Source organism: Bos taurus, chromosome 26 (assembly GCF_002263795.3).
Source record: "Bos taurus isolate L1 Dominette 01449 registration number 42190680 breed Hereford chromosome 26, ARS-UCD2.0, whole genome shotgun sequence".
In the NCBI taxonomy this organism is placed as follows: domain Eukaryota; kingdom Metazoa; phylum Chordata; class Mammalia; order Artiodactyla; family Bovidae; genus Bos; species Bos taurus.
The window spans coordinates 10,438,739-10,464,334 of NC_037353.1; the positions used below are offsets into that span (position 1 = coordinate 10,438,739).

Consider the following 25,596-nt stretch of genomic DNA (forward strand, 5'->3'; position numbering starts at 1 on the left):
ATGGCTGAGTAATACTCCATTGTGTATATGTACCACAGCTTTCTTATCCATTCATCTGCTGATGGGCATCTAGGTTGCTTCCATGTCTTGGCTATTATAAACAGTGCTGCGATGAACATTGGGGTACACGTGTCTCTTTCCCTTCTGATTTCCTCAGTGTGTATGCCCAGCAGTGGGATTGCTGGATCATAAGGCAGTTCTATTTCCAGTTTTTTAAGGAATCTCCACACTGTTCTCCATGGTGGCTGTACTAGTTTGCATTCCCACCAACAGTGTAAGAGGGTTCCCTTTTCTCCACACCCTCTCCAGCATTTATTGCTTGTAGACTTTTGGATCGCAGCCATTCTGACTGGTGTGAAATGGTACCTCATAGTGGTTTTGATTTGCATTTCTCTGATAATGAGTGATGTTGAGCATCTTTTCATGTGTTTGTTAGCCATCTGTATGTCTTCTTTGGAGAAATGTCTATTTAGTTCTTTGGCCCATTTTTTGATTGGGTCATTTATTTTTCTGGAGTTGAGCTGTAGGAGTTGCTTGTATATTTTTGAGATTAGTTGTTTGTCAGTTGCTTCATTTGCTATTATTTTCTCCCATTCTGAAGGCTGCCTTTTCACCTTGCTAATAGTTTCCTTTGTTGTGCAGAAGCTTTTAAGTTTAATTAGGTCCCATTTGTTTATTTTTGCTTTTATTTCCAATATTCTGGGAGGTGGGTCATAGAAGATCCTGCTGTGATGTATGTCGGAGAGTGTTTTGCCTATGTTCTCCTCTAGGAGTTTTATAGTTTCTGGTCTTACATTTAGATCTTTAATCCATTTTGAGTTTATTTTTGTGTATGGTGTTAGAAAGTGTTCTAGTTTCATTCTTTTACAAGTGGTTGACCAGTTTTCCCAGCACCACTTGTTAAAGAGATTGTCTTTAATCCATTGTATATTCTTGCCTCCTTTGTCAAAGATAAGGTGTCCATATGTGTGTGGCTTTATCTCTGGGCTTCCTATTTTGTTCCATTGATCTATATTTCTGTCTTTGTGCCAGTACCATACTGTCTTGATGACTGTGGCTTTGTAGTAGAGCCTGAAGTCAGGTAGGTTGATTCCTCCAGTTCCATTCTTCTTTCTCAAGATCGCTTTGGCTATTCGAGGTTTTTTGTATTTCCATACAAATTGTGAAATTATTTGTTCTAGCTCTGTGAAGAATACCGTTGGTAGCTTGATAGGGATTGCACTGAATCTATAAATTGCTTTGGGTAGTATACTCATTTTCACTATATTGATTCTTCCAATCCATGAACATGGTATATTTCTCCATCTATTAGTGTCCTCTTTGATTTCTTTCACCAGTGTTTTATAGTTTTCTATGTATAGGTCTTTAGTTTCTCTAGGTAGATATATTCCTAAGTATTTTATTCTTTCCATTGCAATGGTGAATGGAATTGTTTCCTTAATTTCTCTTTCTGTTTTCTCATTATTAGTGTATAGGAATGCAAGGGATTTCTGTGTGTTGATTTTATATCCTGCAACTTTACTATAATCATTGATTAGTTCTAGTAATTTTCTGGTGGAGTCTTTAGGGTTTTCTATGTAGAGGATCATGTCATCTGCAAATAGTGAGAGTTTTACTTCTTCTTTTCCAATTTGGATTCCTTTTATTTCTTTTTCTGCTCTGATTGCTGTGGCCAAAACTTCCAAAACTATGTTGAATAGTAATGGTGAAAGTGGGCACCCTTGTCTTGTCCCTGACTTTAGAGGGAATGCTTTCAATTTTTCACCATCTGGAACTGAACTATGTCAGGGCAGTTTCTATGTGAAAAAATAGATTAATCGTGTTCAGAGTTGGCTCACTGTATTTACTCCCTTCTACACTGTCTCAGCTTTCTCAGGATGTTATTCAAGTTTTCACGGGGGGACTATTTCATTTCATTAATCACTTTTGACATATAACAACTTGTGGTTATTAAATGTTTTCTATCAGGCATTCCCACCATGTGGCTGTTTCTAACAACAGCCTATTTGATTTGTGGAACTCTAAATGCTGCTGGATTCTTCAATTTGGAAAAAGAAGCAAATCCTGAAGTGTGGATGAGTACTGTAAGTGATGGAGAATTCCAAAGAACATCAAGTAAAGCAAATTAATAGGTTGTAAGATTATTGAAGTTCCTGTTATAGCAGAAAATCTCTGATATAGACTAAACATAAGTGATTTTTAGAGATTTTCTGGTGGCTCAGACAGTAAAGAATGCCTGCAGTGTAGGAGACCTGAGTTTGATCCCTGGGTAGGGAAGATCCCTGGAGAAGGGAATGACTGCCCACTCCAGTATTCTTGCCTGGAGAATTCCATGGGCAGAGGAGCCAGGAGAGCTACAGTCCATGGGGTCTCAAAGAGTTAGACATGACTGGCAACTGAGCAAACACAGATTTTAAGCCCTCTGGACGATATATGTGACTGCCCTCTACTGGACCGTGGTTTTATTCCTTTGAACCAAGTGCAGTCTCACAGTTGACATTTGTATATATAAACATCAATTGTTTTATATATATGTGTGTGTGTGTGTGAGTCACTTTGCTGTAGCCCTAAAACTAAAACGACATTGTTAATCAACTATACCCCAGTATAAAATAAAAACTTCAGAAAGATGTAATACCTACATTCTGTGTATACACAATGGAACTTTACTCAGCTGTAAAAAGAATAATGCCATTTGCAGTTATATTGATGGGCCTAGAGATTATCATACCATGTAAGTCAGAAAGAGAAAGACAAATAGCATATGAAGTCACTGACATATGAAATCTGAAATATGATACAAATGAACTTATCAAGAGTTGGACACAACTGAGTGACTGAACTAACTAACGAAACGGGAGCAGACTCACAGAGAACAGATTTGTGGTTACAAAGGAAGGGGGACGGGGAGGGTTTGGGATTAGCAAGTGCAAACTATTATGTATAGAATGGATAAACAACAAGGTCCTATCGTCTCCTGCCTAGCACAGGGAACTATATTCAATATCCTATAATAAACCGTAATGGAAAAGAATATGAAAAAGAATATATATAATACATATATATTGTGTATATGTGTATAAAACTGAATTGGTTTGCTATACACCAGAAACTAACACAAATTTGTAAATTAACTACATTTCAATTAAAATATGTCTATATGTACTTTAAAAGAGACAACTGACGTGAGAATATAGTTTTGTCAGAAGAACGGGTCAAAGGTAGATATTATCTCCAAATCCCCCAAAGCATTCACCACTAGCAGACACTTTCTAATAGTCTACTTATTTTTTTAATTATGACTTTATGTAGTAAATTAATCTCACTGTTACCTGGGGCTGCAGATTTCAAATAATTTACCCTAATAAGCACACACTAGCTGCTCTGTTCTGGCTCCTTTTGATAACCTTTAGAGAAAATGTGTAGCTAATGCTTCTATTTTTACTGAGCAGAGTGAAATCATCACCTATAATGGCTACCCCAGTGAGGAGTATGAAGTAACCACTCAAGACGGGTACATACTCAGCGTCAATCGGATTCCCCATGGGCGAAAAGACACCAAGATCACAGGTACAAGACATGTCTATCTTGAGAAGGAGAATTGCACATGACTAAAATTTAGTACAGGAGAAGTTACTGGCTGTTCATTAAGATAGTGACTGATTTATCAAAATTGGTTTGAATTTTGGATTCGTTTTTATACAGTTAACAGGAAGTCTCATTGTATTCCAATTCTCTGAAGGCAGGGAAGAACTGAAAATTACAAATGGCAAGACTGATCTAGTTGACTGCTGCCAGACTTGCTTCTTAGGGAGTCAATGTGGAGGTGGAGCCTACCTTATGTCAACTCATTGCTTATATTTCACGTGAGAAATTGCTGTATTCCCATAAAGTGGATTTCCTCATTTTTGGAAAGAGATTGTGTATATGCGTCAATCCCAATCTCCCAATTTCTCCCACACAACCCCCTTTCTCCCTAGATATCCATGTATTTGTTCTCTACATCTGTGTCTCTATTTCTGCTTTGTAAATAAGATCATCTATACCACTTTTCTAGATTCCATATATATGTGCTAATATAAGATATTTGTTTTACTTTTTCTGACTTACTTCACTCTGTATGCCACTCTGTAGGTCCATCCACATCTCTACAAATGACCCAATTTCATTCCTTTTCATGGCTGAGATGTATTCCGTTATATACATGTACCACATCTTCTTTATCCATTCCTCTATTGACGAACATTTAGGTTCCTTCCATGTCCTGGCTATTGCAAACAGTACTGCTATGTATCCTTTTGAACTATGAGGGAAATGTAACCACAAATCTTCCGAGAAGGGAGAGAGAAGAGTAAGCAAAGTATCTGCAAAGGCTCAGTGGTCTTTATTTACCAAATCATTTACTGTGATCGCTCTGCATTATCTCATCTCCCATCCACATTCAGAGGCAGCTAAAATCATGTTGCTTAAGAATTCAAGAGTTTCAAAATGAAAAAATGGGAGTGTGACATGGGTAGGATTACTATATAAAATATGAGATGCCCAGTTAAAGTTGAATTTCAGATAAAGAGCAAATGAGTTTTTCATATGCCTCATTTTATGATATACTTATATTAAAAAGCTGCTGCTGCTGATGCTAAGTCACTTCAGTCGTGTCCAACTCTATGCGACCCCATAGATGGTAGCCTACCAGGTTCCCCCGTCCCTGGGATTCTCCAGGCAAGAACACTGGAGTGGGTTGCCATTTCCTCCTCCAATGCATGAAAGTGAAAAGTGAAAGTGAAGTCGCTCAGTCGTGTTCAACTCCTAGTGACCACATGGACTGCAGCCTACCAGGCTCCTCCGTCCATGGGATTTTCCAGGCAAGAGTACTGGAGTGGGTTGCCATTGCCTTCTCCTATATTAAAAAGCTGCTGCTGCTAAGTCGCTTCAGTCATGTCCGACTCTGTGCGACCCCATAGGTGGCAGCCCACCAGGCTCCCCCGTCCCTGGGATTCTCTAGGCAAGAACACTGGAGTGGGTTGCCATTTCCTTCTCCAATGCATGAAAGTGAAAAGTGAAAGGGAAGTCGCTCAGTCGTGTCCAACTCTTAGCAACCCTATGGACTGCAGCCTACCAGGCTCCTTCATCTATGGGATTTTCCAGGCAAGAGTACTGGAGTGGGGTGCCATTGCCTTCTCTGATATTAAAAAGCTTGTTCATTATTAATATGAAATGTAAATTTAACAGGGCATCTTGGGTCTTTTTGTTTATCTTTATTTTTGTTTTTGCTAAATCTTGCAACACCAAGCATGATGAAGAGTTGGGGGGAGCCACTATGAAGTATAAAAGGACAAACATTTATAGGAAAGACTTTGCTTAAGAAGGGAGGATAGAGGAAAAGGCAATGGCACCCCACTCCAGTACTCTTGCCTGGAAAATCCCATGGATGGAGAGCCTGGTAGGCTGCAGTCCATGGGGTCACTAAGAGTTGAACACGACTGAGCAACTTCACTTTCACTTTTCACTTTCATGCATTGGAAAAGGAAATGGCAACCCACTCCAGTGTTCTTGCCTGGAGAATCCCAGGGACGGGGAAGCCTGGTGGGCTGCCGTCTATGGTGTCGCACAGAGTCAGACACGACTGACGTGACTTAGCAGCAGCAGCAGCAAAGTTTCTAACCCGGTGGGTGCTCCTGCTCAGTATTACCGGAGACCTTTGGAAATAGACATTTCCCATTTAGCTGTGTTTCCTCCCAGATGGGTTGGAAGGAGATTAACACATATGCACCTCCTGGGCCTTGAAGCCTGATGTTCACTTTCTCTCTCCCTCTCGTTTAAAAAAAAAAAAAAAGAAGGGAGGATAGAATTTGGACAAGATTGGGAATTAAAATATATTTATTATGTGTCTTTTTTGGTTTTGGTTTTTTCCAGTGGGGGTGTGTGTGTGTGTGTGTGTGCGCGTGTGATTCTTATGTTTCTGAGACGCTTTAGTTGTTATAAATTTCTCTCTCTGCCTTCTTGCCTCCCTCTAGGTGCCCGACCAGTTGTATATCTACAGCATGCCCTGTTTTCAGACAATACCTCCTGGCTTGAGAATTTTGCCAACGGCAGCCTTGGATTCCTTCTAGCTGATGCTGGTTATGATGTATGGATGGGGAACAGTCGGGGGAACACTTGGTCAAGAAGACACAAAACACTCTCAGTGAACGAAGAGAAATTCTGGGCCTTTAGGTAAACTATATCTAAGAAAGACCATGAACACAATTTGAGACAAGTCCTTTAAATATAATAGTGTGGACGGTATTAATAATAATGTATGATACTTGGAGTCACACAGCTCCTTGCAGTCTCTACTAACAGCTCAAAGGAAAGAAACAGCAGGACGCTCTGATTTACACTGATTCTTAGACAAGTGAATTATCATTTCAACAAGGTCATTTTAACATACGTTCCTATCCAATACAAAGTATGTCTCGAACGACAGCTTAGAAAATTTCTGGAACAAAGTATGCACTCATGCAGCCAATATTTACTGAGTGCATATTCTATGTACTGTTCTAGTCCCTGAGCATTCAAGAGTAAACCAGCCTCCACCTTCACGAAGCTTATATTTTTATCCTAGTGATGCTATTACAATTTTTTTTTCTCTTGGACTGTCAATTAGTTTTGTAAAGATGATGTATATCAGTACTATATTATACCTACAGGAACTGTGGTTGAGAATGTATAGAATACCATTTTCAGGAAAACTCTAATATGAGATCTTTACAACCTTGTTATTAGGCAATAGGAAAGAATCTTTTGACACGCTGACTGCTTGCTTTAATGAAAGTGTTTTCTGCTGTCATCAGAGAACAGGCTGATGCCTGCAGTATCCTTTCTCAGGCTTAAACTCCCTGGTTGTTTGAAGCCTGCTGCTAGAACAGAACCATATTAATGAAATATTCCATACCTTATTTCTGTACCTACTGACAAGTTGGAAGGAAAGGAAGAATAGGCCAGATTGTTATGGTGAAAGCTTTTGCCCAGGGGCAAGCATCACGAAATACTTCATGTAGCTGGTCCTTGGTTGGGAACTTGCAGCTTGTTTACTGTAAGGCATCACAATGATTCTCTTATACTGGAAAGTATCAATCTATATTTCCTCTCATGTTCTTTTAATAAGCAGGTCCTTAGTTTGTGAAGTACCTAACTCAACCATATATTATATAGGCATTTTTTGTTCTCTCAACATTTGTATTAATGTTGGCTGAACCAGTACTATAGGATTTTGCTATATATTGAATATAACCATATATGGACAGAAATAATAATAGCAATGTCCGATTGAATGTCTAATTGCTGCTAGAGTCATTCCTTTAATACTATCCAGCCCCCAAAGCTCCCCTGCCATATAGCACTGCCATGCTTATTTTACAGATGATGACACTTAAGCTCAGAGCATTTAAGTAACTTACGGAAAACTACTCAGCTAGTACATGATACAATCATGATTTACAATTACTTCCATTTTGAAATCTGGGTGTTAAATGGCCCTAAGCATCTTGAAGTTCCCTGGGAGAGACTGAGAGAGAGGTGTGCAAACAAGATTAGGTAAAGGGCAGCAAAAGAAATGCAAGAGAAGGGAGTGAAGAGGAAGAATGTCAAGACTGAATTTCAGAAACTGTAGTATACACAAGCCTTGAAATCATTCCTGCTATTAGAAAGTAACACATATAAGTGTAGCAAACAAAAACCACAATAGCCTACATGTAACGGGATAAATAATGAAACACAAACCAAGTAAGTGGACAGCACAAAATTCTGTGTATAAAAAATAAATGAGCAAGTGCTCTGTTTTGAACTTAGCTGCAAATATTTATAAGGTTCTGTTTTATTCTTTAGCTTTCATGAAATGGCCAAATATGATCTCCCTGGAATAATAGACTTCATTGTAAATAAAACTGGTCAGCAGAAGTTGTATTTCGTTGGATATTCGCTTGGTACTACAATAGGTATGTTTACAAGGGTCAACATTTTTACAAGGGTCAGAGCCATGCAAGGGTTCACCTTGGAATCAGGAAGAGTCACTGTTCTACATTTACAGTGTCCTTAATTATATGTCCTGTGGTGGGAATGTAATTCTAGTGGCTGTAAACCTGAATTCCAGAGACTGTGAGTTTGTAGGAAGAATCTTTCATCCATTTCCAGTCACTGCAGCACAGTTGTAATGGTGATGTAATTTGCCAGGAATTCCAAAGAAATATTTCCGAAGACTGAGTCTCCAGATCTCCTCCAGGCTGAAAAAGTAAAGCCAAATGGCATGAAATATCCTTGAAGAATGTTAAATATACATCAATCATACCTTCCTCACAACCCACATGGACTATTAAAAAATAAAAGAGAGGGATTATATTCATATTTGAACAAATGTTAAAAGATATAGTAATGTTTTCTTTGTGAATCAGAATGCAAAAACTTACTATAATAAGTAAATTGGGCATATACATTCAGTGTATGATTCATGGGTGGCACAAGGGGTAAAGAACCCGCCTGCCAATGCAGGAGACATAAAAGACACGGGTTTGATCCCTAGCTCAGGAAGAGCCCCTGGAGGAGAAAATGGCAACCCACTCCAGTATTCTTGCCTGGAAAATCCCATGAACAGAAGAGCCTGGAGGGCTACAGTCCATAGGGTCACAAAGAGTCGGACACGACTGAAGTGACTTAGCATACAGTTAACTGTAAGCACTGTATAGAAAGTTTTTTAAAAGTCCAAGAAATGTACTTTGAATGTATACTTCTTAATGGTTTCCCAAATTTTTTCAAAAAAGAAATCAATAATCTAGCTCCAAATAAAAATTTAAAAACCCTATACTACTAAAAATATGAATTTGTTATCAATCTTCCACTAAAATTTCTAATTTTAAGAGACTGGGTTAAAGGAAAATGTACTCTTAGTTTGGGTGAAACTGTGTGAGAGATAATAAATAATCCAACATTACCACTATTATCATCAAGAACAAACATGTATTTACCAGTGTTTTATACTGATAGAGTAAAAATGAAAGTTGCTCAGTCATGTGTGACTCTTTGTGACTCCATGGACTACACAGTGGAGTATACATGCCTATACATGGACTATACCGTTCTCCAGGCCAGAATACTGGAGTGGGTAGCCTTTTGCCCTTCTTCTGGGGATCTTCCCGACCCAGGGATCACACCCAGGTCTTCCGCATTGCAGGATTCTTCACCAGCTGAGCCACCAGGGAAGCCTATTTATACTGATAGGCAGCTTACAAATTTAGGAGAGCTGTGAGGCTGTGAGCATTGTTTCCCAGGGGGCGCTAGAGGTAAAGAACCCACCTGCCAGTGCAGGAGACATGAGAGACCTGGGTTTGATCCTTGGATCGGGAAGATCCCCTGGAGAAGGGCATTACAACCCACTCCAATAGTCCTGCCCGGAGACCCATGGACGGAGGATCCTGGCCGGCTACTGTCCATAGGGTTGCAAAGAATCAGACACAACTGAAGCAACTTAGCTTGCAGCATATGAGCATTAGAGAGAATATACTAAAGGAGTATCAAAGAACTAGTAAGAGGACCCTATCCCCCAACAACAAAAAAAAAAAACCTGCCACTAACAGGAAAATAATCATACCATAATTGCTAACAGAAGCATTTTCTATGTTTAGGGCTTTTCATTCAGGACCTTTACTACAATATCCCTCTCTAAGCTTTAGAACAAGCCTACCACTATTATTCCCATCTCATAGAAAAAACAGAAGTTCAAAGAAATTAATTGGCTCCTTCAAGGTCTCTTAACACATTAGAGATGGCACCCAAAATTCACACCAGGTAATCTTGACTTCACTGATGGGGTTCTCGGGTGCTGTGGAGAGATTGTATGGAGAAAGATGATTTGAGTGTGACTAGAAAAGTAGGTAAGACTCAGATATGCTCTCATTACCTGATTGGCAGGGAAAATAGTCAATTTGATTATCAAGGCTCTGCATTGCATTTCAAGCATGACATTTTTCAGTGAGCATGATTTGCATCCTGAGCAGAGAAATTTCTGTTATGTGGGAAGGAACGATTCTTCACAGGACTTCTAACAAGTCAGGCCCAGCCCATTAAATACAGCGTGGAGTAGGACTCTTCAGCCAGTATGACCATCAAAAAATTACCTCTGCACATTTCTAGACATCTTCTGGGGAGAGCTATTATGCCTGTTTCAGTTTTTGTATCAGTGCCCAGCCAGCTCCTTTTCTGGTTAAGACAGTTTCAATATTTCAACAAGAAATTCAGAAAAAAAAAAAAACTTCTGCTATGGTTTTGCGCGTGCGTAAACACACACACACACACACACACACACACACACAATGGAGGGGGGCCCAGGAAAGCACAACAGGGAATCAAAACAAAAAGAACCTCCACATAGACTTTCCTGTGTGGGCCTGAGCCCCACCACCTTCACCCTCATATTGCTAGATACAAATGCAGTGCTATTGCTTTATAAATGCAGACACTTGGTCCTTCCTGGGACCATGGTGGACCTTTTGGAAGCAGAGAAGATTCTGGAGGTTTGGTAAGTATGCAATGAAGCACTGGGAGCAATGCAATCTCGTTCCACTCTGAGAAAGAAAAACCATGGAATAGCTGTGTGTGTGTGTGTGCTCAGTCACGTCCAACTCTTTGTAACCCCACAAACTACAGCCTGCCAGGCTCCTCTGTCCATGAGATCTTCCCAGCAAGAATACTGGAGTGGGTTGCCATTTCCTCCTCCAGAATAGCTATATGGTGATGCATAAAGAGCTGGTTGATTTACCTCCTACAAACCGATCATTTATTTCTAGAGGTTCCGTGACTCTGTCATCTCCAAGTTGGAGTAGAGTGAGAATACTGCCAGCACTTAGCCCCCGCTTGGTGGGGGTTGAGGGCATGCTCAGTGTACTTGGCAGGAGTTGCTTCAGCAATTTATCCCTAACTTTCCCCAACCAAGTTAAATGTCCAGAATAAGAAAGAAATGGAGATTTGAGAGTAGACAGGGTTGAAAATAGATTAACTTTGCAGAATAACTCAGAAGAGTTGCCCCATTCATCCCCCCCGATTGCTGCAGTAGAAGAATAAAATGAAAAAGGAGAGCTTCACTTTTGTTAGTAGAAACATTACATCACTACTCCTAAATTTAATGCGGTTGTCTTATCTCATGTTTTCTTAGGGTTTGTAGCCTTTGCCACCATGCCTGAACTGGCACAAAGAATCAAAATGAACTTTGCCTTGGGTCCTGTGGTCTCTTTCAAATATCCCACGGGCATTTTTACCAGATTTTTCCAACTTCCAAGTTCTGCAATCAAGGTAAGTTCTTCCTTTTGCCACAGTGTATATGAGGATCTCCTTTTGGAGGATAGACCCTTATTATTTGAAAATCTATGAAACAAAAGTAGGACATTTTGAAATCTGTAGATCCCAGACTCTGGGGGCAGGTGCTGTGTGTGTGTGTGTGTGTGTGTGTGTGTGTGTGTGTCTACGTCACAGCATCTACAGCTCTCATATATAACTCACTATACTCAGTTATTAACAGACCTGAGTATAACTCAGAATTTCTAGCTGAGCTGACTGCTATGGCAGTTTCCTTTTTCTGTTCTTGTTCCACTGGGCATGTCAATGAATTCACAGTGCTCAAATGGAAGACATTTTTCGATTTGATCACTGATGTCCTTGACTTTGATGTTAGATAAGTTGGAATAATATACCCCTTTCCATATGGGAGCTTGCTTCAATTTACTAAAGGGAAAATGCCAAAGCCTAAAGGTTTTACAGCTGAATTATTCATTCAACTATTTATTGGTTATTTTCCATTGGTTGGAAAACTGGTTTGATGGTCAATTGTGAATTTAAGATTTTATCCATTAAAAGTTTTTCTCTGTTTGCTTTTTGTTTCTCTAAAAAGCTCACTGACTAGTATTTTATCAAGATTGCCCCTTAAATGTGAATTGAAGGATAAAATAAGTTGTGGCCAAAATGAGATCAAAGAGACAAGTCAGGATATCAATAATTCATTTTTAAGATGAGATCCTGGTTTGTGGTGGAGAGGTAGGAATGGGGAAAAAAAAAAGGATTTGTGAGTTAACACAAGGAAGAACTTTCATGAGACCTCATGATTGATTTGATAGTAGGTTTTTGGTATTGTTTAATAAACTTAGTTCTAGGAGGTCTGCTAGGTCTTCAGCTTCAGCTGATCAACTTCAGCTTCTCTACCGTCTTCAGGTGATAGAGGCATAGATTTGAATTACTGTGATGTTGAATGGTTTGCCTTGGAAACGAACCAAGATCATTCTATCACTTTTGTGGTTGCACCCAAGTACTGCATTTTGGACTCTTGTTGATTATGAGGACTACTCCATTTCTTCTGTGGGATTCTTGCCCATAATAGTAGATGTCATGGTCATTTGAATTAAATTCACCCATTCCCGTTCATTTTAGTTCACTGATTCTTAAGATGTTTATGTTTATTCTTACCATCTCCTGCTTGACCACGTCCAATTTTCGTTAATTCATTGCTCTAACACTCCAGGTTCCTATGCAATACTGTTTTCAGTATCATATCTTTTTGTTCTTTTATACAGTTCATGAGGTTCTCACTGCAAGTATACTGGAGTGATTTGACATTCCCTCCTCCAGTGGATCATATTTTGTGGGGAAAGACTAGAGATCTCTTCAGGAAATTGGAGATATCAAGGGAACATTTCACCCAAAGATGGGTACAGTAAAGGAGAGAAGCAGTAGAGACCTAGCAGACATTGAAGAAATTAAGAAGAGATAGAAATAAAACATGGAAGAACTGTACAACAAAGATCTTAATGAACTGGGTTAGTACAATGATGTGGTCATTCACCCAGAGCCAGACATTCTGGAGTGCGAAGTTAAGTGGGCCTTAGGAATCACTGATGTTAATAAAGCTAATGGATGCAATGGAATTCCAATAGAACTAATCAAAACCTTAAAGGATAATGCCATCAAGGTGTTGCATTCAATATGTCAGCAAATCTGGATGACCCAGCAGTGGCCACAGGACTGGAAAAGGTCAGTCCTCATTTCGATCCCCAAGAAGAGTAGTACTAAAGAATGTGCTAACCATTGGAAAATTGTACTTATTTCCCATGCTAGTAAGGTCATGCTTAAAATATTGCATGCTAGGCTTCAGCATTATGTGAGCCAAGAACTTTCAAATGTCCAAGCTGGGTTTAGAAAAGAAAAGAAACCAGAAATCAAATTGCCAGCATTTGCTGGATCATAGAGAAAGCAAGGGAATTCCAGAAAAAAGGTCTATGTCTGTTTTATCAACTATGCTAAAGCCTTTGACTCTGTGGTCATAACAAACTGTGGAAAGCTCTTAACGAGATGGGAATACCAAACCATCTTACCTGTCTTCTGAGAAACCTGTCTGTGGGTTGAGAAGCAAAAGTTGGAACCCTGTATAGAACAGCTGATTGATTCAAGATTGAGAAAGCAGTATGACAAGGCTGTCTGTTGTCACTCTGTTTAACCTATACACTGAGCATATCATAAGAAATGCCGGGCTAGAATCAAGATATACAGGAAAAATATCAACAACCTCAGATATTCAAATACTGCCACTCTAATAGCAGAAAGTGAAGAAGAACTAAAGAGCCTCTTGATGAGAGTGAAGAGGGAGAGTGACAAAGATGGCTTGAAACTAATATTAAAAAACCTAAGATCATGGCATCCAGTCCCATCACTTCATGGCAAACAGAAGGGGGAAGGTGGAAGTAGTGACAGATTTCCCCTTCTTGGGCTCTAAAATCACTACAGATGGTGACTGCAGCCCTGAAATCAGAAAGTGATTGCTTCTTGGCAGGAAAGTTGTGACAAACCTACACATGTGTTGAAAAACAGAGACATCACTCTTCCAACAAAGATCCGTATAGTCAAGCTATGGTCTTCCCAATGGTCATGTGCAGTTGTGACAGCTGAACTGTCAGAGAGCCAAAGAATTGATACCTTTGAACTGTGGTGCTGGAGAAGACTCCTGAAAGTCCCTTGGACACCAAGGAGATCAAACCAGTCAATCTTAAGGGAAGTCAACCCTGAATATTTGTTGGAAATACTGATGCTAAAGCTGAAGTTCCAGTATTCTGGTCATCTGATGTGAACAGTCAACTCACTGGAGAAGTCCCTGATACTGGGAAAGATTGAGAGAAGAAGGAGAAGAGGGTGTCAGAGAATGAAATGGCTGAATGGACATGAACCGATGCAATGGATATGAATTTGAGCAAACTTCGGGAGATGGTGAGGGACAGGGAGGCCTAGTGTACTGCAGTCCATGGGGTCTCAAAGAGTCAGACACGACTGGGCAACTGAACAACGGCAACAATAAACAGGGATTCCCAGGTGGCTCAGTGATAAAGAATCCACCTGCCAATGCAGGAGATGCAGAGATATGGGTTCAATCCCTGGGTCAGGAAGATCCCCTGAAGGAGGAAATGGCAGTTCACTCCAGTATTCTTGCTGGGAAAATTCCATGGACAGGGGAGCCTAGAGAGCTACAATCTATGGATTTGCAAAGAGTGGGACACAACTGAATGACTGAGTACAATGCTTCCCTCATAGCTCAGTTGGTAAAGAATCTGCCTGCAATGCAGGAGACCTAGGTTAGATTCCTGGGTTGGGAAAATCCCCTGGAGAAGGAAATGGCAATCCACTCCAGTATTCTTGCCTGGAAAATGCCATGGACAGAGGAGCCTGGCGGGCTACAGTCCATGGGGTTGCAAGAGTCGGACACGACTTAGCGACTAAACCACAATGTAACTTCCCTTTTGTGTGATTGATAGTTCTATTTCAAAATGTGTTGGCATCCATTAATTTGGGATGTTTTCTACATTGGGGCAGAGTTAAGCAGGCAAACTGCTGCTGCTAAATCACGTCAGTTGTGTCCGATGCTGTGCGACCCCATAGACAGCAGCCCACCAGGCTCCCCCGTCCCTGGGATTCTCCAGGCAAGAACACTGGAGTGGGTTGCCATTTCCCTCTCCAATGCATGAAAGTGAAAAATGAAAGTGAAGTCGCTCAGTCATGCCCCACTCTTAGCGACCCCATGGACTGCAGCCTGCCAGGCTCCTCCATCCATGGGATTTTCCAGGCAAGAGTACTGGAGTGGGTTGCCATTGCCTTCTCCAAGCAGGCAAACTAGTTAAAGTAAATCCAGAGATAGACACATGTATCACTAAGTTTACCTGTTTTGCATATGTATTGCTTTGCCTACATAGGTCAGATCTGAGGTAGGTATTTCCCCTAATTTATCTCAGTTTCTAATTCCCTATTAAACTTTCTGCCAATTTAAGTCCCATTCTCTACTCCTACCCCTCCATAATATCTGTTGCCCCAGAAGCTCCAGTCATTCCATCGGAGATCCCCACCCAAGCTTGCTTTTATAAACTCTAGAAGTTTTAATCAAGCTGTCGCCCATGACATCATTTTCTTCTATCCAATGGCACCCTCCCTTCAGTACACTTTCCTCTACTTTTTAGCATGAAAGTGATGCACTCTGGTACACTATCAGAAAGGTGATGTGTACATGGGTAAAACCCTGCTTTTCTTTCCTAATCAAGGCAATGTTTGACCTTAAAGGAGAAACTGTTCTACTTCTTTTGCCAGTTAATGAGAAATATAGGTAATCCCTGATTGGACTGATGTCAGGGGAGCTTTCATAATGGATAAATTAGCTAATCTGGGGCTGAAGATCATTGCTACCATCTCCTTGTAAATTACGTTTGATGATATTCCCTAGGTAAAGATTGATTTATAAATAGTTACTTTTCCAAAATAACTTGGTCTCCTTGAGCAAAACAGGAAAAAAATAAATGAATATAAATAGATTCCTAAGAATTCTCATTCCGGGGTGAAGGGAATGTCAAGAAGTCTGAAAATGATTCTTGAAAGAATAATTATTTTTTATTTTTTACAGAAGTTGTTTGGTACCAAAGGTTTCTTTTTAGAAGAAAGTATAGGGAAGTCACCTTCTGTCAAAATCTGCAACAATAAAATATTATGGGTGATATGTAGAGAATTTATGTCTTTATGGGCAGGATCCAACAAGAAAAACATGAATATGGTATGTATAATGATTCGAGGGCCGTTTGATGCTTTTAGAAATTCCAGCTTTCCTTTGGTTCTTCTTTTTGTTTTTTATTCATTTATTTTTGGCTGTGCTGGGTCTTTGTTGCTGTGCCGGCTTTCTCTGGTTGCAGGGAGTGGGGGTTACTCTCTAGTTGAGGTGCGTGGGCTTTGCACTGCAGTGGCTTCTCTTGTTCTGGAGAACGGGTTCCAGGCATGCTGGCTTTAGCAGTGTGGTTCCTGGGCTCTAGAGCACAGGCTCAATAGTTGTGGCCCATGGGCTTAGTTGCTCCACGATATGTGGAATCTTCCCAGATCTGGGATCAAACCTGTGTCTTCTGCATTGGCAGGTGGGTTCTTTACCACTTAGCCACCAAGGAAGTTCCCTTTGTTTCATTTTGATGCATCTATCATATTACATAAATTAATGCAGTGTTCTTAATTCATTTTAAAGGCAGAGATTTTCTCTGCCTAGAAGATTAGATATTCAGTGTGAAGACTGGAGAAGAGAATAGGCAGCTTCATCCTTTCATCTCTGGTCAAATTTAAGCTAATAGTTGTCCAACAATAGGTAGCAGTTTCACATGTTTGGAATTAGCCACCACTTACTATAGTCAGCTTGATTTTATAATACAATGCATTAAAAAATAAAATAAAATCCTAGGAAAGAGGCTTTAAACTTATTCTTTGTGCCCTGTCTTGTTGGATCACGTTAGCCTCAAATAAAATGCACCACTTGAAACATATAAAACAGCGTGGAATGGAATGGAATGGATTCTGCCTTGCCATTCTACTGCAATATTTGTTTATTCATTCTTAGCATAATTATTCTCTGCTTCTTAAAGGCACAGTTTTTTCATTGGGTGGTCATTGCTTTAATATGTTTTGTTTTGTTTTATCTTCAGAGCCGAATGGATGTGTATATGTCCCATGCTCCCACTGGATCATCAATACAGAACATCCTTCATTTAAAACAGGTAGTGTCTTTGTCACGGAAAACCATTCCCCTTATTTTCTTTATATTTGAAAGGACAGAGTTAGCATGTCTGTTCTAAGAAGCTTGGCAGCTAGCTTCCATTTAACCTTTTTATGCATCTTTATAGTTGCATTTCCCCGGATTTTAAGAGAAAGAACAAGGTATGTGCAGACCAAGTCAGTCACATAAATGAATCCCATTTTCAATACGAGCTTGTAAAGTAGGCTCTGAGCTGAAACTAAACAAACTTGGAGAACCTCAGAAGAACTGAGCCTTCCCCAGAGAGAAATACCTGCCGTTTGATTTCCCTCAGTGAGTCTCGGGTTCTCACTAGCTTTTCCTTCAAACCAAGGAATTCATGGCCTCCCTTTCTCTTGATCTTATTTTGCACACTGACAAAATTTATTTATATCCTCCGGTGATGCAGAAGCCTTATTTTCTTCACAGCATACAGTATATTTTTCTAAGATTTGCTATTAACAATCGTAATTCTTATTCTGAACACTACTTTTCTATAAAACATTTCATTCCAGCTTTATCATTCTGATGAATTCAGAGCTTATGACTGGGGAAGTGAAGCTGAAAACAGGCGTCACTACAATCAGGTGAGTTACTCAGAGCAACCCTAGAAGGCTGGCTTTGAAAAATTATAATGATAAATTATTTGACAGTAAAAAGAATCCTAGCTGGCACTTGGTCACATTCACATTGGTATACAGAGATTTCTCATAGTGTATTTTAAATATTTATTTATTTCAAAAAATCTAAAAATAAAAGAAGTATATACTAAGGAAATTAAACTGTTTATAATCCCTCCACCCAGAGATAACTAGATAGATCAATATTTTGTTACATTTCTTCCAATCACAACATCACTGCTTTTCCACAACTTTCAATCTTGTTTTTTACTTATAGTCATAGCAAAACATAACTAATGTTGCAAGAGACATTTTTAATATAATTTTAATGGCTGCATAATAATTAAAATTGTATGATAAAATTTATATAGTAACTGAATACATACTTCTTGATACCAACAGAAAAAAATAAAATTGCACATAGAAGTTAAGAGAATTATCCACTTGTGAGGAGTGGAGTCTTAAGGCATCTTTTTCCCTCTAACTTTCCATACCAAAATTTATGTATTCATTTAGCCATCTGACACTTTTAATCAACGCTGTTGCCAAGCTTCCATTTTTTTTTCTAAGTCAGAAGCTGGGCTTCTCAGTATGAACTAAAAATGTTAAATTAAATTTTTCCTTTATTTTCCCAAACTGGCATACTTAAAGCTATGGGTACAAACATAGGTCAATTAAATTGTTTCTGGGCCTCAAATGAGTCGATCAGACCAGTCAATTTCTCAGTTGTTGTTTAGTCAATAGGTCATGTCCAACTGTTTTGTAATGCCATGGACATTAGCCTGCCAGGCTCCTCTGCCCATGGAATTTCCCAGGCAAGAATATTGGAGTGGGTTGCCACTTCCTTCTCTCGGGATCTTTTCCACCCAGGGATCGAACCCATGTCTCCTGTATTGTCATGCAGATCCTTTACTGCTGAGCCACCAGGGAAGCCCTCAATTTCTCAGTAACAGATTGAATTGTTAGGGAAATGAATCTGCTAGCTTCTAAGACAATGAGTGTGGTATATAATTATATTATTTTTTATTAGCATGATTAAGATGTGATTTACATACAGTATAAGTCACTGATTTTATATGCTCAACTCAGTGTTTCAACGAATATATCCATTCATGTAACCATATCACAAGCAAAATATTGAACATTTTCATTACCCACAAAAGTTTTCTCCTGTTTCTCAGACAATATAAATTCACAGATGCATATATTTGCAAATGCTTAGAAAAAGGCCAAAAAATAAACAGCACATGTTAAAGTGATAACTCTCAAGAAAAGGAAGAAAGAAAAGGTGAAGTGGATGCACATAAAGGAGTAAAAGGAGGCTCTTATTTTGGATTTCACACACTTTTGTTCTCTTTCATTGTTTTTCATGAACATGTTATATTTATATATTGTTTATATTTACAAGAAAATAAGACCAAAAAATCACATACACACAAAACCATTATTATCAAGTTCTCTTTTTTCAGCTTTATTGAGGCAAAACTGACCCAAAAGATTTAATATTGAAGTATATGATGTGAAAATTGAGAGTGTAAATGTTCTCAGAATTTACAGTTAAGCTAGCTGGGCCTACCCTACTCCAGGCCAATTCTATTTTATTTGCTTGCAATTTTGTATCATTGGAAGTCAGTTTTTATTTTATTTTATTTTTAAACTTTACAATATTGTATTAGTTTTGCCAAATATCGAAATGAATCCACCACAGGTATACATGTGTTCCCCATCCTGAACCCTCCTCCCTTCTCCCTCCCCATACCATTCCTCTGGGTCGTCCCAGTGCACCAGCCCCAAGCATCCAGTATCGTGCATCGAACCTGGACTGGAAGTCAATTTTTATTCCGTTCTCAACAGTGCGTCCTCTTCATAAGTTCCCCAACACAACCTCTGTGTCCATTTTATGTTTTCTTGAGAATAAAAAGATTAACTTATATAAGCCTTATGAGGGTAGGAATTTTCTTCTGTTTTGTTCAGTATTGTGCCAGCTGGTAGAGTAGCTGGCACTCAATAGTCCCTTGATAATCATTTGTTCTATGAATGAAATTTCTTAACTTCCCTCTAATCCACCTTAAAATCTCTCTGTCTTTTTGATTCTGTCTTTCCTTTCACTCTCAGAATATGATGGTCCTCTTATCCAAGTTATCCTGTCTTGTGTCCTCAATCCCATCTCTTCTCATCTATTCTTACTGGCTTCTCTTACTATCTTAAATGAACTCCTGTTTCATACAAAAAAACAAACAGAAACCCTTCCCTCAAGCCTTCAATTCTATCAATCCATGCTTCCATCATTCTGTTTTTATCAACATTTTTTAATATCTAAATATGTTAAGTATCTCTACTTCTCCACTCACTCCTGAACACTGGAAAAGGTAGTTTGAGTCTTCATCCTTTTATTATAGCTGTTCTATTTAAGGTACCTTCCCTGGTGGCTCAGACTATAAAGAGTCTCCCTGCAATGTGGAACATCTGGGTTCAATCCCTGGATGGGGAAGATCCCCTGGAGAAGGAAATGGCAACTCATTCCAGTATTCTTGCCTGGAAAACCCCGTGGATGGAGGAGCCTGGCAGGCCTCAGTCCATGGGATCATTTGTGGCTTTTAATTGCCAAACATAATTGCCTGTTCTCACTTGTAGTGTTAGTTACCATAGACTCCTTGCAACTTACCACCCAGACTTGGATTTCCATAATGTAACACTCTGTTTTTTTTCCCTCCCTTTTTGATTGCTCTCTTTATCCTCTCACTAGCTACTCTCTAACCCTCACTGCTCTCAATTATCAGAATTCTCCACAATTCTTCCCATATCTCTCCCCTTTGTGTTTGAATAGTTTAGCCATCTCTACAGCTTCAACTGAGGGCTTCGCTGGTGGTTCAGTGGCAAAGAATAGGACTGCCAGTGCCCGAGATGTGGATTCGATCCCTGGGTCAGGAAGATCCCCGGAGAAGGAAATGGCAACCCACTCCAGTAATCTCGCCTGGGAAATCTCATGGACAGAGGAGCCTGATGGGCTATAGTCCATGTCATCACAGAATCAGACATGATTTAGCGACTGAACAACAGCTTCAGTTATCCTGCTCTGAGGATAATCCAAACTGCCTGCCTGTATTTTTTCGGGACCCCTTCCCAACAAATTTCTTCAAGTCATCCCACAAACTAGGCAGAGCTATGAGAAATGACCCTGCCTTGTCTCTAAAACTTCTGAAGGATGCCCAACTGCCTTAACCTGGCATTTAGACCTTGACTGTCTCCAGTCTTATATCTTACTGTATTCCCTTACATAGTTTCCTTTTGGGGTACACTGGGCAGCTTGCCATTCCTGACCACAGCACACATGCTCTATCTGCCTGCCCACCTTCATCCTTATCTTTAAAATACAACCTTTCCTCAATGAAAATGACAGTGTTAGTTGCTCGGATGTGTCCAACTCTTTGCAACCCCTTGGATGGTAGCCCACTAGTCTCCCCTGTCCATGGGATTCTCTAGGCAAGAATACTGGAGTGCGTAGCCAGGCTCTTCTCCAGGGGATCTTCCTGACCCGTGGATCAAATCCCGATCTCCTGCATTTCAGGCAGACGTTTTACCATCTGAAGCACCAGGGAAGCCCTTCAAATGACTGCTCTTTACATGAAACCTCAGTGGAAAATAATTTCTTCTTTGTCTTCATTTCCATCATATTTGGGGAATGTTTTGTAGCATTTAACATACCCTCCTTTGTATCAGATCAGATCAGATCAGTCACTCAGTCGTGTCCGACTCTTTGCGACCCAGGCATCGCAGCACGCCAGGCCTCCCTGTCCATCACCAACTCCCAGAGTTCACTCAGACTCACGTCCATCGAGTCAGTGATGCCATCCAGCCATCTCATCCTCTGTCGTCCCCTTCTCCTCCTGCCCCCAATCCCTCCCAGCATCAGAGTCTTTTCCAGTGAGTCAACTCTTCGCATGAGGTGGCCAAAGTACTGGAGTTTCAGCTTCAGGATCATTCCTTCCAAAGAAATCCCAGGGCTGATGTCCTTCAGAATGGACTGGTTGGATCTCCTTGCAGTCCAAGGGACTCTCAAGAGTCTTCTCCAACGCCACAGTTCAAAAGCATCAATTCTTCGGCGCTCAGCCTTCTTCACAGTCCAACTCTCACATCCATACATGACCACAGGAAAAACCATAGCCTTGACTAGACGAACCTCTGTTGGCTAAGTAATGTCTCTGCTTTTGAATATGCTATCTAGATTGGTCATAACTTTCCTTCCAAGGAGTAAGCCTCTTTTAATTTCATGGCTACAGTCACCATCTGTAGTGATTTTGGAGCCCAGAAAAATAAAGTCTGACACTGTTTCCACTGTTTCCACATCTATTCCCCATGAAGTGATGGGACCGGATGCCATGATCTTCATTTTCTGAATGTTGAGCTTTAAGCCAACTTTTTCACTCTCCACTTTCACCTTCATCAAGAGGCTTTTGAGTTCCTCTTCACTTTCTGCCATAAGGGTGGTGTCATCTGCATATCTGAGGTTATTGATATTTCTCCCAGCAATCTTGATTCCAGTTTGTGTTTCTTCCAGTCCAGCATTTCTCATGATGTACACTGCATATAAGTTAAATAAACAGGGTGACAATATACAGCCTTGACATACTATTTTTCCTATTTGGAACCAGTCTGTTGTTCCATGTCCAGTTCTAACTGTTGCTTCCTGATCTGCATACAAATTTCTCAAGAGGCAGATCAGGTGGTCTGGTATTCCCATCTCTTTCAGAATTTTCCACAGTTTATATGCAAATATTTATTTAGCCATTTTGCCTTGTTCCTTCACACTCCTTGAATATGGGGACCATTGCATGCTGTCTTCCTATGGTCATTGTAAATACTCATCTAGTAGTCTCTCTACTTATTTGAAGTCAGTTGTTGCTCTGAGGAGCTTCCTCTCATGAAATGTCCTTTCTCTGTCTTCCGTAGAGTCATCCTCCACTATATGACCTGACTGCCATGAAAGTACCTACTGCTATTTGGGCAGGTGGAAATGATATTCTTATCACACCCCGAGATGTGGCCAGGATACTCCCCCAAATCAGGAATCTCCGTTACTTCAAACTATTGCCGGATTGGAACCACTTTGATTTCATCTGGGGCCTCGATGCTGCTAAACGAGTATACAGCAAAATCATAGATTTGATGAAGTCATATCCCTAACTGCAATATACCTACTTTTCAGATAGGAGTTGCTTCCAAGCCCATAAGAGGCTTTGGGGAAATACTAGTCTACTTAAATAGCAGTGAGATGTACACCAGCCTCCTTCACCTTGTTGCTTTTGCTGAGGTGTTCTCTTATCATGGCATCCCAGCTAGGAATTATTCCAACTGTGCTGCTCTTTCTCAAGCAAATGTCCACATCTGAACTCTCAGAATCTCTTCCTTTCAGTCAGAGCCAAGTCCATGCTTTTCATCTAAGAAGCTCTAGCAAACTCTTCTCTGCTAACTGTACACTTCAGGGAAGAATTAAAGGAGGCCTTTGTCTTTCTTATTTCAAATATATATAGTGGCTTCATGCAAATAATACCCACTCCCCATCCTGTCTTTTCAAAGGATTGAATGTAAGCATAGGAGTGCTGGCCTAGAAAAATCTTGTCAGGAGGTTATTTGGGAAAATATTTCAGATGGCTGTAATCTGTGGCTTTCTCAAAATCACAGTCCGAGCAATAGTCACATGGTCATCTAGTAGACAAGCCATGAAATAAGCCTGATCCACATCAAGCTTGAAAAGAACAGCAGAATGGAAAACGAACCACATCAAACTATTCCTGGAGTTTTACTGTTACAAGCTGGGGGATTGGGAGGGGGTTGCAGAGACAAGATTGAAGATGACTAGGATAAACTGAATTTCTAGTTGTTAAAATTTTTCACTGTAGACTACTGTCTTTAAAACAAGGTTAAAGTGAATAAAGCTTTTTGAAAATAGTGTACTAGAACTCATAGACAGTAGTCTTAAGTGATAGCATTTGAGAGCTCATTATTTCTTGTTTTGCTTTAAAGATAAACTAAACTGATCAGCCATTATGCCTTCATTATCAAAGTGGAATTTATACTATTGCATTCATACCCTTTAGCATTTAAAGCAGCTTTCTGAAAGCCTGACTGAGGACCAGAAGAGAGGCACTAGGGATTCTAAAGTCGTGCTTTATTTCAGTCTCTAACTGATGCCAGACACTGAGTCTAGGACTCAGTACAGAGTTCCAAGAGTAGCAGGAAGTTTTAGTGTCAGTTCTATATTCCTGAATGAATTCATTCAGGAATGAATTCCAGGTGCGAACCTGGAAAGGACCTTTCCTTCCATGAAGATGTAATTAATGGAAAACTGTCTATGAGCCTCAAGGAATCATAAATTTAATAAATAATGCACAATACGTACTTTCAGCAGTTTAATTTAAAACAGATAAGTGTAGTAGTTCACAAATATTTGCATGCAGAGTCAAGGTCTTTGGATGCTGAATACTATATAATCATTCTCCAATAAATAATCTATAATTGATCATTTTTAGTTTTAGTGTCTTTAAAAGGGATGACAATTTTTTAAAATTTGGGAAGCAAGTTTAAATAAAATCCTTTTACGTCTTTATAGTATTTATTTACCAAGATTAAACTAATTTTATCACAGTTTTTAGTGACTTTTATTGAGCTCATTCAAAGATCACATGGTAGTTTTCGTATAGGCAATACGTTCTGTTTTGCGTGCATACATACTAAGTTGTTTTAGTCATGTCTGACTCTTTGCAACCTTATGGACCGTAGCCTACTAGGCTCCTCTATCCATGGGGATTCTCCGGGAAAGAATACTGGAGTGGGTTGCCATGCCCTCCTCCAGGGGATCTTCCCAACCCAGGAATTGAACCTGTGTCTCTTACATCTCCTGCATTGATAGACAGGTTCTTTACCACTAATACTTCCTTGGAAGCCCACATCCTATTTTAGCCACATTTAATTAAATTATGAGTTATCATAAACTATGAGTTATCAATAACTCAACTGATAGAACAAATAGGTAAGACTGAGAACAGATATCGGTCTCTTAGTAAGCATATGACTCAACTGGAAGGAGTGGAAGGATGTGACTGTAATAGATTAGGCTGCTAATTATGAATATTTAAGAGGCAATGGCCATCAGTTAATATGTTTACATAGAGAAAAAAGGGCGTTGGTTAATATAGGAATCTGGTTAAGTGAGGGTCAGTGAAGAGAGCTTCGATAGGATTTGCCCTATTCAGCTACTGCTACAACAATCCTGCGCAATAAACAACTCAGTGGCTTACACAGCAAACGTTTATTTTTTTATGCTCACAAGTCCACAGTTTGGCTGGTGTGGCTCCATTTTACACAGATCACCTGGGCTTGGCTCAAAGCTGTAAGTTGGGTCCTGGTCTGCGCCATACCTTTTCTTCATTCTGGAACTAGCAGCCCTCAGGATTATGTTCTTCATGTGACAGATCCCAAGAACACAAGATGGTGAACAAGATCATGCTAGAATATTTAAACCTCTGCTGGTTCACATGCCTTCAGCTAATTCAGATCACAAGACCAAGCCTTACCTCAATGATGCAGAATAGTCTGCTTCACCTACAGGAAGAAACTGCAAACCACATGCCAAAAAGTGTGGATATAAAATGCTATTATACAAGAATGAAGAATTGGGGAAGATACTCTATTCTACCATACATAGGCACAAAATCTGAAAGATAAAAATAGGGAATAAAAAGTAAGTTTTCCTCTTTCTCCCAACTCCTTATCATGCACTATTTCCTCCAAAGACACCTAACTCTTACCAATATTTTTGTGTGTCTTTCTACAGATTATGCTCTGCTTATTCAAATGAATCCACAGATACCCATTTAGTTTTTT

General features: G+C 39.8%; 1 protein-coding gene across 1 annotated transcript; it reads left to right on the forward strand.

The window, feature by feature from the left end:
• The first annotated feature begins 1,891 nt into the window (after nt 1–1,891).
• LIPN (lipase family member N) lies at nt 1,892–23,296 on the forward strand. The gene is made up of 9 exons (XM_010819763.4): nt 1,892–2,084; nt 3,453–3,570; nt 6,015–6,213; nt 7,867–7,976; nt 11,183–11,319; nt 15,950–16,096; nt 17,004–17,075; nt 17,608–17,679; nt 22,663–23,296. The coding sequence occupies exons 1-9, from the start codon at nt 1,980–1,982 to the stop codon at nt 22,894–22,896; spliced, it is 1,194 nt and encodes a 397-aa protein (XP_010818065.1). The 5' UTR covers nt 1,892–1,979; the 3' UTR covers nt 22,897–23,296.
• Nucleotides 23,297–25,596: the final 2,300 nt, after the last annotated feature.